The sequence below is a fragment of the Opisthocomus hoazin genome, chromosome 27, assembly GCF_030867145.1.
Source record: "Opisthocomus hoazin isolate bOpiHoa1 chromosome 27, bOpiHoa1.hap1, whole genome shotgun sequence".
Lineage (NCBI taxonomy): Eukaryota > Metazoa > Chordata > Aves > Opisthocomiformes > Opisthocomidae > Opisthocomus > Opisthocomus hoazin.
In genome coordinates, this window is record NC_134440.1 from 9,001,556 (window position 1) to 9,014,488 (window position 12,933).

Sequence of the window (12,933 nt, forward strand, 5' to 3'; positions counted from 1 at the left end):
CAAATAGAGCTAGGCAAAGATGCTCATTGTTGTTTAGGTTTTGCAAGGAGCAGTTTGTGCTGGTGTTATTTCTAAAGTGTCTTTGGGCTGTTCGTGTGTAAACATACCAGAGTAGATCTCGTTGGGCCTGAGGAGGACCAAAACGAAGGAATTTGGGCAGGCCTGCAACGTCTCTGAATCACAAGCAGTGAGAGAAGCACCTTAGAATCCAGCATCCAGGTGCTTAGGATCCAAAATCTCAGCTAACAGGGTATGGTTGGTTTCAAAATTGAAGTTTATTTTTGTTGCCTGTGCTTTTGTACTTTACCCCAGGCTGTGTTTGTGTTCTAGCTGTTCATACCCTACATCATCTCAGGCTGCCACTCTGCCACCCTAGCAATTACAGCACTTTGCTGTACTCCTCCGGCGTCCTGGATGCGTGCATCAGAACAGCAACACTGCCGAAGAACACAAATGCAAGTGCAGATCATAATCCAGATTTTATTACCAGCAGAATTCTGTAGAATAAGGTGAAGCAAGGCAGGACCCTGCGTAACAGAGGGCAGCGATGTTTCAGCTTTCACGTTTCGCTGAGAGTACTCTATCACTCCCTTACTTGAAAGTTCTGAATTACCCTTTAGAAACTCTGTGGTTTCTGCTCTTGACTTCTTTGCAAGTTTTATTTTACATATATAGATTTAACTAATTTCTTTCTTTTCAGTCACTCTTGCAACTGCAGGATCAGACAGCATCTGTGTTGTGTTCTCCTGCTGATGTACCTGATGGGGGATTTAATAATCAAATCCCCATGGTGATGCGGGGGAATTGCACCTTCTATGAGAAAGTGAGGCTTGCTCAGATAAATGGAGCTCGGGGACTGCTGATTGTTAGTAGGGAGAGGCTGGTAAGTCTCTTTCTGTCTTTCTATATTGCTGATATTCCTCTGATGTTAGGTATTGTCTTGTCTTTGGTGCTCATTGCTGGTATTTGATGCTCCTCTTGAAAATATATATATATATGTGTGTGTGTTTATGCATGTTTGTACATCGCATAGCTCTGTGTGGAAATAATACATCTGAAGGAAGGATTAATGAAGCCAGAGGAGGTACTCACTTAAATAGGAAGAGTCCTGCGTAGAGCCCATGTACCATGCAAGTCAGGGGCTCAGAATTATCCTCATGTCATGTGAAATACTGGAATCAAAGAAGGGAGTTGGTTTCTTGACTCATACTGCTGCCTGCAGTGAGATCTAGAGCACAGCGAATCGGGTGATTTAGATTCAGCTGGAGCCTCACCAGTGCATGTTTTGTGAAATTAGTAGTTCTGACTACTCTAGTCAGTACTAGAGGCACATATCAGTCGTAAAACCATGACCCTGATGTGGAAAAGATACTGCTTGAACTTTGGTTGCTGCGTTTTGCTGTTAGTCTTTTCATGATTTATGTTTTACTGGAAACAGGCATATATTTTGACTTTCAGTTTTTGCTGTCATTACATTCCTTTCCAGAATATTTTCTAAAGTAGCAGAAACAGAACTTGCAACTTTAACTCTTTTCAAGTAGTAGAAGTATTTGCAGAAATGAATATATTCTGACCTGGTCTGAACTGTCTTTCAGGTTCCTCCTGGGGGTAACAGGAGTCAATATGAAGAGATTGATATTCCTGTGGCTCTGCTCAGCTATACCGATATGTTAGATATTGGCAAGGTAAACTTGATACTAAATGCTCTGATTTATATTATCTCATTTAAATGAGGCGCTGCTTAACAGTATTTGAAGTCTGTCTTAGGAGCTTTGAATATGTGGAGAGTTGTAGTCATGAAGATTGCATTATTATGTTTTGGAAAAAAAACCCACACGAATCTCTTGGGAGGTTATTTCTCATTTTAAAAAATCATAATCAAAATCAAATCATAAAATCAAAATGTAGCCTGGTGCTGGAAATAAATATCACTAATAGTAGAGCCAGTAGATTGCTCTTAAGTATTATAATAAAGCTTGATTCTGAGGCTGCTTAGTGGAAGCTAAATAACTGAACTTTTGCTAAAGTAGCTTTTAGGAAGTTCTTCATCACCTGTACTTCCTCCACAGAGTTTTGGCAGCGCAGTGAAAGGGGCGATGTATGCACCGAATGAGCCTGTGCTGGACTATAACATGGTGATTATATTCGTCATGGCTGTGGGGACCGTTGCGATTGGAGGCTACTGGGCAGGAAGCAGAGATGTGAAAAAGTGAGTAACTGGAATGTACTATGTCAGTTTTCTTGTGTTTTCCACAGAAAAAAACAATACATGGTGTTTATCTAAAGATCACCTGCTAGCTCTGCTAATGAGGTTTGGAGACTGTCTGCATAACCAGAATGGGAAAATGCTGGCGTGACATTTGAAAGACCCTGAGCCTTATATTGCCTTTGTCACTGTATGAAATTATTAGAGTATAATTTGCATGTAGAGTGTTTTAGTATTTTGCCTGGTCAAAAAGCCAAACATTTGAACAGCTCAGAAGGAAAACTGGATAGTACTAGGCTTCCTATTTGGGCTTTTGCAAAAATTCACCATAAAAATCTTTTGTGAAAAAAAAAAAAAGTAAAAATCGTTTTTACTAGTATAGTGCAAACCCAACTGGTTAGATGGCTAACATATACTATGTTTATTATGAATCATTTACTGAAATTTTATGGCTACTTTTTACCAGTAAGTGGAGTTGGGGGGGGGAGGTCGTCTATGCCACACTCATTTCTAACATTTTTTTTTTTTATATGCACAACCTGATTTTTAGAATTTCTTCTGAAGTTAGTAAATTATTCTGCAGTAATTTTGAGGGTTGTATTGAGTTCTTAGGGAATGAAAAAATAGTACCCGTGATAAACTAATGCAGCGATTACTATTTTATGCATTGTGTTATATCTGATGTTCATATATCCATGTAAAATGTGGATTTCTGCTGGCCTGAGTGAAAATCAATGCAAGCGTTGGCATCGTGTCATGTTTTCCAACCCCATTAGTTCTCGCTGAAGATTCAGTACTCTTAAGTTTTGTTGCAGAAGGAATGGACTGATTGCAGCCATGTTACTCTTTCAGGCGGTACATGAAGCACAAGCGTGATGATGGGGCAGAGAAACACGATGATGAAACAGTTGATGTGACTCCCATAATGATCTGTGTGTTTGTAGTGATGTGCTGCTCAATGCTGGTCCTCCTTTATTTCTTCTATGACCACTTAGGTACTCTTTAAGTTGTATTTTTATTGATACATCTTGGATATCACAAGACTGCCATCATTTAAAGAACATGTTTATTGTGAAAGGAATTATGAAACGGCTGTCTTCTGACATGTTTCTGCATCCCAATATGACTTAAAACCCTGTAAAAAACCCCACTGAGTAGATTTCTATATCTACTTTTAGTGAGGCTGGATTAGGTGATCATAGAGCTTCTTTCAAACATTAAAGCCTATTAAGTAGATACAGACTTAATGTCTTCCACCTTTTATTTTTATCAAAGGTGTTCTCAACCAATACTTGTCTTTCTATTGTTGTTCAGTTTGAAGTTATGGGATCCAGGATCAATTTTTTTTATAAAGATGGTAAGTTTCTACTGATCACTCATGAAACTGACTGACAAAAGAACATGAGAGCCGAGCGCACTGAAACTGCCATCCTCATATTTCTGAGGAAAGATGCATCCCATCTGTATTAATTTATTTTGCTACTGAGTGATTTTAAGAATTCCCTTATAATGCTCACTTAGACTCATAATAAGATAAACACTTCACCATAAATTGCCTTTTAGGCTTATGATTTAATGACTCACTTTAAGAATATTAGCACAGAGGTTTTGGTTTGTTGAAGTAGCTATTGTGTAAAGTCAACCTGAGTAAAATGAGCTAGAATTCGATACTTAAAAAGCATAAATCTAATCAATAATCATTTGAAGTCTGTGAATTTCCCTTTCAGTGGTGAAATGTAAGCCTTAGATATCATTCAGGCTTTTTGATTGTCTGTTCTTTATTCAGCCGGGGTGTGAAAAACAGCATCTCTTACCTTATCCTGCTTGGACTAACCACTTTTCCTTTCTCAGTCTCTGTTATCATAGGAATATTCTGCCTGGCTGCCTCGATTGGTCTTTACAGTTGTCTGTCTCCCTTTGTGAGAAGATTCCCCTTGGGAAAGTGTAGGTGTGTAGCAACTTCTGAATTCTTAATAGGCAAAATTAACTTTGTATAATGCTGAGTAGGTGTGAGATTTACAAGGTGATTTTGTATGTCAGAATGTTTGTAAAGGAAGAAGGTAACTACACAGACAACTGTAGCTTTGGTGTGTTTCATTTTCAGAATCCCAGACAACAACTTGCCTTATTTTCACAAGCGTCCACAGATCCGGATGTTGCTGTTGGCGGTATTTTGTGTCTCTGTCAGTGTAGTCTGGGGAATCTTCAGAAACGAAGATCAGTAAGTGTCTGTTTTTGTTTCTGTACTAGAAATTGCAATATGCTGTGTAGTATAAATAACTAACATCCGTAGAAGCCCAAACTTCTCCAGAATTTAAGAGTGACAGGAAAGAAACTAGAGACTTGGATAGAAATTCTGAGTTGTTCCTTATGTACTTCATCTTTGTCTTGTTTAAGTCACAGAAAACTGTCTCTTGTTAAGCTTGAATTTCTCTGAGTGCCAGTCCGTATTCTGATCTCTTTGGCTTAAGACAGCTTTTCAGAAGTGCTATGGAAAGTTGGACACAAGTTGTCTGACTTATTTCTTCAGGTGATGGTCTGCATGTGCATTTGCTCAGAGAGAATAAGAGCCATGAAGACTGTCAGATCTTTAGTTTCTCTCAACTGTCTGGTATGAGCAAATAATTCTCTATGTCCAGTATTGTTGCGGTACTGAATTATAGCATGTTCTTACCACTTTTGTTAGAGTTTTCTGTTGTGTTTTTTTTCTTTTTTCTGTTACCCTTTACCTCACTCCCAGATGCTCCAGTTTTCCCATATATATGTGATGTGTTCATCTTCTTGGTCCTTCTGTCAGGGATTCTGTGTGGGAACTGAAATGCTGGCTTTTATTTCTGCTGATGGTACCAAAGATGTCTTGCTTGTGCCTTGAATGCCTGTTATTGCCTTTGTGGGGTCCATTTTCTATGTTAAGGCTATGGATCGTTGACTGACACAACTCATAAATCCGGGAGGCATCAACTCTGAAACACCTTTTAGAGAAGTAAGTGTCAGACTGAGGAGTACGGAAGTACTGCAGAGCTATTCCAGCCCTGGGGTATTTAGGACTAGGAAATCCACTTTCCGCCTCAAAGCTGGAGTAGACCTGGGTGTCTCCTGCACAGAGCTCCCTCAGCAGGTGCTCGGGTATTGATCACAACAGCATAATCTCTCCTCTGCATCTAGACCTTAGCTATTTTAGGGAAACCTTAGTGTTTTGTATCTCAAACCCTACTTCTCTTTCATCCAAGCAATCAAGAGTAAAGCAAAGAGCCTTGGTACTTTTATACCTAACCTGCAAAACACAATCAAGAAACAGCCCCAACTGGAGGCTTCCCTCAGCACGCAAGAGTGTACACGCATACACAGGCCACAGGACCCGAGCGTTTCCTATTTTGGTACCCACTGACCTCGTTCAGCCAGTTTTCAGTCCAGCTCGCTGTCTGCTCCTCCAGCCTATACTTCATCAGTTTCTCGATGAGGATCTTACGGAGATTCTCAGTGGAAAGCCTTACTGAAGTCTAGGTAGATAATATCCCCGCTGCTCTTCCCTCATCCACCAAACTAGTCACCTCATTGTAGAAGGTGATCAGGTTGATCAAGCACAACTTGATTTCAAGCAAGTACTTTTAATAAAGTTTTTTGTCCCAAGCAGGTCCTTAGTGAGGACAAGGCTTGGCCTGGCTTTCCCACAGTTTCCTGCAAAAATGTTACTCTCCTCTTTCTTTAGGTGGGCCTGGGTTCTGCAAGATGCTTTAGGAATTGCTTTCTGTCTTTACATGTTGAAAACAATTCGCCTGCCTACATTTAAGGTATGCAAGTTAACCAGATGTAAGAAGGGATGTGTGCCTGTGTACAGCTGAACAGAGGAGTTGCTTGTAATGGAGTACACTGGCTTGGAAATGCACTTCCATTCATATGTAGCTTGGAAAAGAGTGATGTAATGGGTGTAATGTAGACCCCTTAGTGGCATGTGATTGTTATGCATGGTGTTTGGCAACTTAAAGATCTGTAGAGTGTTGGCTACTAGTAAATCACACACAACACACGAACTTGTAGGGTAGTTTTGAGGTTTTGGTTTTGATTTTTTTTTTTCAAATATGACGCACATTGATGCATCTTTCTGTTTTTTTGTCAAATCTTCCAGAACTACCTCGGTATCCTAAGAGGAAAATCAGTATTAGTCATTTAGTTGCCCCTTCGGCAGCTGTTCGAACTCTGTTTCAAGTGATCTGCACCTTAAAATTTGTTTCCCTGTACAGGTTGGCCAAAGTAATGTGGATACTGTTTCAAGTTATGCCTGGCATCCTCCAGAGAAAATGCAGAACTTCTTAATATTTTCTAAAAAATTGAAACGTCACCATTTCCAGATCTGTCATGATAAAGAATTTTAGGGACTAAGATGTAATTTTGTGTCTAAGAATTACTTTCTTTTTTGTGGTGCATGCAAGACACAATTCCTACATCTAAAATATTTAGGAATTAAGAAAAATACATGGGTGGCTTGTGTTAGTTCATGTTAGCTTTTGCCTAGAATAGTCTTATGTTGCTAACTATTAATTCATTGCTGTTTGTTAATGGATAGTATGTAAATACCAAGTATCTTGTCTCTTCATTCAGGGTTGTACCTTGCTCCTCCTGGTTCTTTTTGTGTATGATGTATTCTTTGTATTTATCACACCTTTTCTAACAAAGGTAAGTGAAGTGCTTCCCTAGTGCCTGCTGCTCCCAGAGCAAAGTGTAATGACCTGTTTCTGTGTTCCTAAACGATCCCAGACCTGCGGAGTGAAGTGCTGATTTACAATTTTCCCCTTTTTTCTTTAGAGTGGGGAGAGTATAATGGTGGAGGTGGCTGCAGGCCCATCTGATTCTGCCACTCATGAAAAGGTACTGTATGCAGTCTGGAAATACGGCATTCGCTTCCAGCTATTACACTTTCAATTTCTCTAAAATTCAAAGACCGCAAAGCTGAAATGGAGGTGCCAGTTGGAAAAGAATTTAATGTGGAAATAAGCAATCCTGAGCTCTCTGGAAATCCACACCAAGCACAGGGGGCAAAGCAGACTTTTAGTGGTTCGTTACAACAACTTTGGTCTTCCTTTATCTTGCTTTAAAAGGGTTTCAGTGTAAGGAAGCTGGGTAGCTCAGTTTCACAGAAACATAGGACCACTTTTGTAAATATAACTTATTGCTAATGACACATATCCATTCTTACCTAAAGAGATAAAATTTATATGATCAGTCTGTCTCTTCCCCCTCCTCCCCTGTTTTGATAATTGCGCTGTGAAAAGCGGAGTTTATAGGCAAAGGAGGGAAGCACAAATTGGAGACCGAAAGAAAACCAAAGTCAGTATTCAGTGACTCTGTACTGTTCGACAGCAGCCAGCCGTGTGCCCAGAGCCATGTGACAGGATGTGGCTGACTTGGGAGGAGAGTACAGGAGAGGTAGGGGAGAGGTACAGTGTTCAAAACAAGAAGCAAATCTGTAGGAAAACTGGTTTTGTGAGTTGAAGGGTGTTGGGTCTCTCGTCAGCAATGAATGTAATACCGTCGCGTGGGAAAATAGTAAAAAAAAAAAATAGTTGTCTGCAGGATGAACTTAGGAGTGGATCAGTCTGTACAACCCATACTAATTTCTTTGTCTTCTTACACTCTTGTCTTTTGTACCTCTTTAGTATCCCTTAGGTTTCAGTTTTATGCACAGAATGAATTGTATAAAACAATAATGATAGCAGAAGTAGATAAAATTATTCTGGCACTAACAAAAGAAAATAAAAAAAAAAGTTTCTTTAATGCATTGCGTGAAAGAGGATAGGTGTTTGTCTTGGGCCTTGCCATCCTGTGTCTCAACATTGCAAATTATGTAATAAATAGGAACAGTTGGGGGGAAAAACATCTTCAAAGTCATTTGAAGAATCACTTTTTTAATTTATTGAAGCCTTTACTCTTTTGAGACTTCTGTTGCAACCAGTAAAATGAAATATAAATGGTTATTTCTAAAGCAGGTGGCAGCTTACCTGAATTTGTTGCATTCCTGCAGTTAAAGCAGCATGGATACCCTATTGCATGTGAGGACACGGAAATTAATGTAGTGTTTTGAGATGTCTGTCATGCGGAGTTGTCTTGGCTGTTTTTAGAAAGTACTTAATCACTCCTATATTAAATACCTTTTGTTAGTTGTCAGTAATATTAATAAAAGATTTTAAATAGGTCTTTGATGTGAAAAAGAAGATCCATTTGCTGTGTTTAAAGTCTACAGCTTCAGTACAACAGGAATAAGTTCTGGTAGATGGTGTCAGTGTGTAGAGAAAGCAGCTTTTCACCAGGCATCTGTCTCTCATTCCAAGCTCCCAATGGTCCTGAAGGTTCCGCGACTGAACTCCTCACCCTTGGCTCTGTGTGACAGGCCTTTTTCTCTCCTAGGATTTGGAGACATTTTAGTTCCAGGTATTTCTTGTTTAGCATCTTAAGAATTTTACTTCTTGCACTGTCATGTTTATTCCTCTTGCATGCTTATTCCTCCAGCATGTTGCACTGTCACTGTTTATTCCTCTTGTACTTCCACTTCAAGTGGGAAGTTTGATTTGATTTCTGTAAACCTAGTAAATTTGTAAGTAGACCTTTTATGTTCTGTTTTTCTGCACTATTCACTTTTTCCAGAAGAAATTAAATGCACATTAGTCTTATGGTTCAGTTTCTCATGCAGTGATGTCAAGAAATCTAGACAAATCTCAAGAGTTGATTTAGCAGCTAGTTTTATAGTAGTAAACATCTTTAATAGTGTGGTGATAGAGGAAATTATTTGTCCATTTGCACATGGTTTGAGTACACGCATAACTGACTACTCAAAGCTTTGTAATTTTATTAGTCACACAGTGCCCAGTGTTTCTGCCACAACTTCTCTCAAATTTGACTTTTTGGTGGTATGTAGAAGTATGCCCGGCACCACTGCAGGTGAAAAGAAGTTTGCATCTTCTGTCTTTCAGATTTCTTCTAAGAAATCACTTGTTTATTTTCTTGTATGTTGGGAAATATGAACTATGTCATCGCCGTCCATGTCCCCTCCTCCCCCGGACCTATAATAGGCATAGTCATTAACCATAAATTTCTACTGTCCTTGCCAGGAGCTGGAAGGGATGAACTTACCCGTGTTCTTCTTGTGAACACTGTATTTTTACAACTGTTTATTAGGGAAGGGATGACATCTTGTCTCTATGATCTGTGTATTTGTAGCTGTTAATTTTATTATTAGAGTGCTTCTGCTGTACTGGGCTTGTGTTACCATATAACTGGTTTGTAAGCTGTGCAGCCTTCTGAATGGTGCTGTCATAGTACTTAAACACTGGGTTGCCGTAGGAAGTGTTGAGGAAAAAAAAAAATCTTAGAAGTTCCTATATAATTTGATGGGTTTGTGTATCTTACTGTGTGAATGGCTTGAAAACCAGTGTAATTGTTCTTTCCTTTCCTAGGCTTGCTGGTAGCCTATTGCCATAGATTTGATATTCAGGTGCAGTCGTCCAGAGTCTATTTTGTAGCCTGCACAATAGGTATGTATCACAGTGACACCTCGACACTACCTACAGGAGTTGCTCTCTTTAAAAGCATACCATCGATCTCATATGACGTAGTTTGGGGTTTTTTTTATTTTTCTCCTCCTTTTAAAACAGCAATATTTTAGCAAAGTACTTTGGAGGCTTCCGTCACCAAGTTATCTGCTGTCATTTTCCTGAGCTGTTATGTCTGCCATGTGTAAGGGGAGCTTCTTGTTACCATGGTTTGTCTCGCTTTAACCCTTACATCTACGCTGTCTTTATACATGCTGAGCTGCTCATTCTGGTTTCTTGATTCGTGAATCTTGGAGTTTATTGCATATAAGAATTCAGGTTCAGGGATATCTTCTTCCTTTGACTTTGTTCTTAACTTTTTTTGTATTCTAAAAGTCTGTGACCTATGATGCAATGAATTTTATTATGATTAGAACACCTCTAAATTAGTTTTCTTCTTTAGTTTGTAAAATCCACAGAGTTACATGCCGTGAACTAAAAGAAGACTGATGAATAGTATCTCACAGATTTCTGCTAGCTTTGTTACAAAGTCTTTATGCTAGCAAAGACTTAAGATACTTGCAGTTAATGTATGAAAAATTTTAATTAAAAACTGCTTTAGAAATTCTTTTGAAAAAAATAGCTAGGTTCTTGGAGACCTAGAGCAGGGTTTGAGAGATGCTTTGATTTCTGTCTACCAAATCTTGTATATTTTCCTCTCATATATCCTTAGACAAAACCGTTGTCTTACCTGGTACTTTCAAAACGCATTTACAGAGACTGATAGGAAGATGTTGTGTCGATGAAGAGTCAGCAGTGTACTGTTGCAGCAGTGAAACCTAACCACAGACAGGGCTGTGTCAGCAAGATTGAGTCAGTAGTAGGAGAGCAGTGATTTTTTCCCCTCAGTTTGGCAGTGAAGACTGAGTCTTAACCTGGGTCCGTGGTGCAAGACAGACATTGACATACTGGAGTAAATCCAGTGGAAGCTGTCAAGATGACTGAGGGCTGGAGCATGCGATTTTAAAAGAAGAGAAAGCAGAAGAAATTCCATTGCTGTCCACAGCTACCTCATGTGAGGATGCAGAGAAGACAGAGAGAGACTTTTTGCAAGTGTGCAGGGATAAGATGTGAGGCAATGGACTTAAGTCACAAGAAGATATATTTCAACTAGATAGAAGGAGCTCTCGGTAATAACATAATGTGCCCTGAAAAAAAACATTTTTGAAGAACTGTAAAAGATTGAGTATTCTAATCATAAAATCATTTTGGTTGGAAAAGACCCTTCAGATCATCGAGTCCAACTGTGAACCTCACACTACCAAGTCCACCACTAAATCATGTCCCCAAGTGCCACATCCACATGTTTTTTGAACTCCTCCAGGGATGGGGACTTCCCCACTGCCCTGGGCAGCCTGGGCCAATGCCTGACCACTCTTTCAGGAAAGAAATTTTCACTGATATCCAATCTAAACCTCCCCTGATGCAACTTGAGGCCATTGCCTCTCGTCCTGTCGCTGGTTACTTGGGAGAAGAGACCAACCCCTGTGTCACTACACCCTCCTGTCAGGGAGCTGTAGAGAGCAAGAAGGTCTCCCCTCAGCCTCTTTTTCTCCACTCCAGACTAAACAACCCCAGTTCCCTCAGCACTCCTCATAACATCTTGTTCTCCAGACCCCTCACCAGCTTCATTGCTCTTCTTTGGACATGCTCCAGCCCCTCAATATCTTTCTTCATCTGCTTCCTGATTAAAAATCAGTTGGATTTAACTTCATTTTTCTGAAAATGTAGTTGAAAATAATGACAATGCAAGATCCCAACTGCTTCTCTTCTACTTTTGCAGAATAGATGCAGAAATTAAGTAGAAAGTAGTAACAGATTATATTATTTTTTAGCTGGCTATTTTTTTTTTAGTGGTGGCAGCATAGTTAGAAACAGCCAAAGCCAAGCCAAACAAGAAGCACATGTTATAATGGTCAAAATAATTGTTGGTACCTGTTGAATTCATAAACACAATATAAGGCACAATATTTCGTTTGTTTAATTTGCCTTTCTCAAACTGCTGAAGGTAGTGATTTAATTGCACAGTATGGACTAGGCTGATCGCACTACTTTCACAACGTGTATTTCTCATCAGTAGAAAGACTGGAGGATCTCTGTTAAGTAAAGCAGTGTTCCAGGTTTACATTGTGTATGTAATGCTTCTGTCTAGAGCGGCCTGAAAAAGTTCTGGAGATGTTGGCTTACATATTACTTGAAAAAAGTTCTTGGTAGAGTGCTCATCTAGCTAATTATTTAGTTGCTCTTGAGCAGAGCTATATCTGAATAACTGTGTTTTGCTGGTTTTGTTTCCTTCCAGCGTATGGCATAGGCCTGCTTGTGACCTTTGTTGCCTTGGCACTGATGCAGATGGGCCAGCCGGCTCTCCTCTACTTGGTGCCCTGCACTCTTCTCACCAGCTTTGCTGTGGCTCTTTGGAGAAAGGAGCTCACAATGTTCTGGACGGGCAGCGGCTTTGCGGTGAATACCAGTTTGATATGAGTGTCTTCAAGAAATACTAATATTATAAAAACCTAACTAGAATTAAAGTTGAGTAAAATATTGCAGTATTATCAAACAAAACCAAAGATTTTTGTTTTGCCTGATTGTTTGCTTCTTTATATACTTTTTTGTCTCAGTAAGGTTTTCTTCTTTTAATGTTTATGACCACTTAAACTGTCTGGTGAGAAGTAAAGCAGGCCTTGTCTATCCTTGATTCTGCCATAATTTTACTGGTTTGATCTCTGTTGAAAGTAGTAGTAGTAAAATATTATATAAAATATAATATTTTATAACATTATATAATATATATTCTTAAAATATTTTTCTTCAGATTTTTTTGTAGCCTACTACTAATGAAGGTAGAAATCTAGTTCAATATAGTAAATTATCACTTTGTTTCACTGTGGTACAAGTGAAATTAATTTGATTCCAAAAGGAATTATTTCTATTGCGATGCATGATTATAGATTTTGAATAATTACTTGAAGGGCAAATCTGTCGAGCTAGAGGTTCCCCCCAGTGAGTTACATTTTGTTGTTCAACTGTTTGTGATAACCTTCACGACTTTCCTCTAGAGAACTGAATTTAATTGTTGGAAAAATATTTGAGATCATCTGCAGTGTGATGGAAAAGTTGCCAGTTGTTGTGCACTGCTAGTAAAGG

General features: G+C 39.1%; 1 protein-coding gene across 2 annotated transcripts in view; it reads left to right on the plus strand.

The window, feature by feature from the left end:
* SPPL2B (signal peptide peptidase like 2B) overlaps positions 1-12,933 on the plus strand; it is a 34,291-nt gene that overhangs the window by 11,717 nt on the left and 9,641 nt on the right. The window contains exons 3-14 of one of the 2 annotated variants that reach the window (XM_075443964.1): positions 701-883; positions 1,596-1,685; positions 2,070-2,209; positions 3,059-3,201; positions 4,058-4,154; positions 4,311-4,427; positions 5,916-5,997; positions 6,806-6,880; positions 7,010-7,072; positions 8,533-8,632; positions 9,655-9,732; positions 12,089-12,249. In XM_075443964.1, coding sequence (XP_075300079.1) covers positions 701-883; positions 1,596-1,685; positions 2,070-2,209; positions 3,059-3,201; positions 4,058-4,154; positions 4,311-4,427; positions 5,916-5,997; positions 6,806-6,880; positions 7,010-7,072; positions 8,533-8,632; positions 9,655-9,732; positions 12,089-12,249 — 1,329 coding nt within the window. Of the gene's footprint in view, positions 1-700; positions 884-1,595; positions 1,686-2,069; positions 2,210-3,058; positions 3,202-4,057; positions 4,155-4,310; positions 4,428-5,915; positions 5,998-6,805; positions 6,881-7,009; positions 7,073-8,532; positions 8,633-9,654; positions 9,733-12,088; positions 12,318-12,933 lie in introns of both variants that reach the window. The other variant, XM_075443965.1, reaches the window with a different exon arrangement.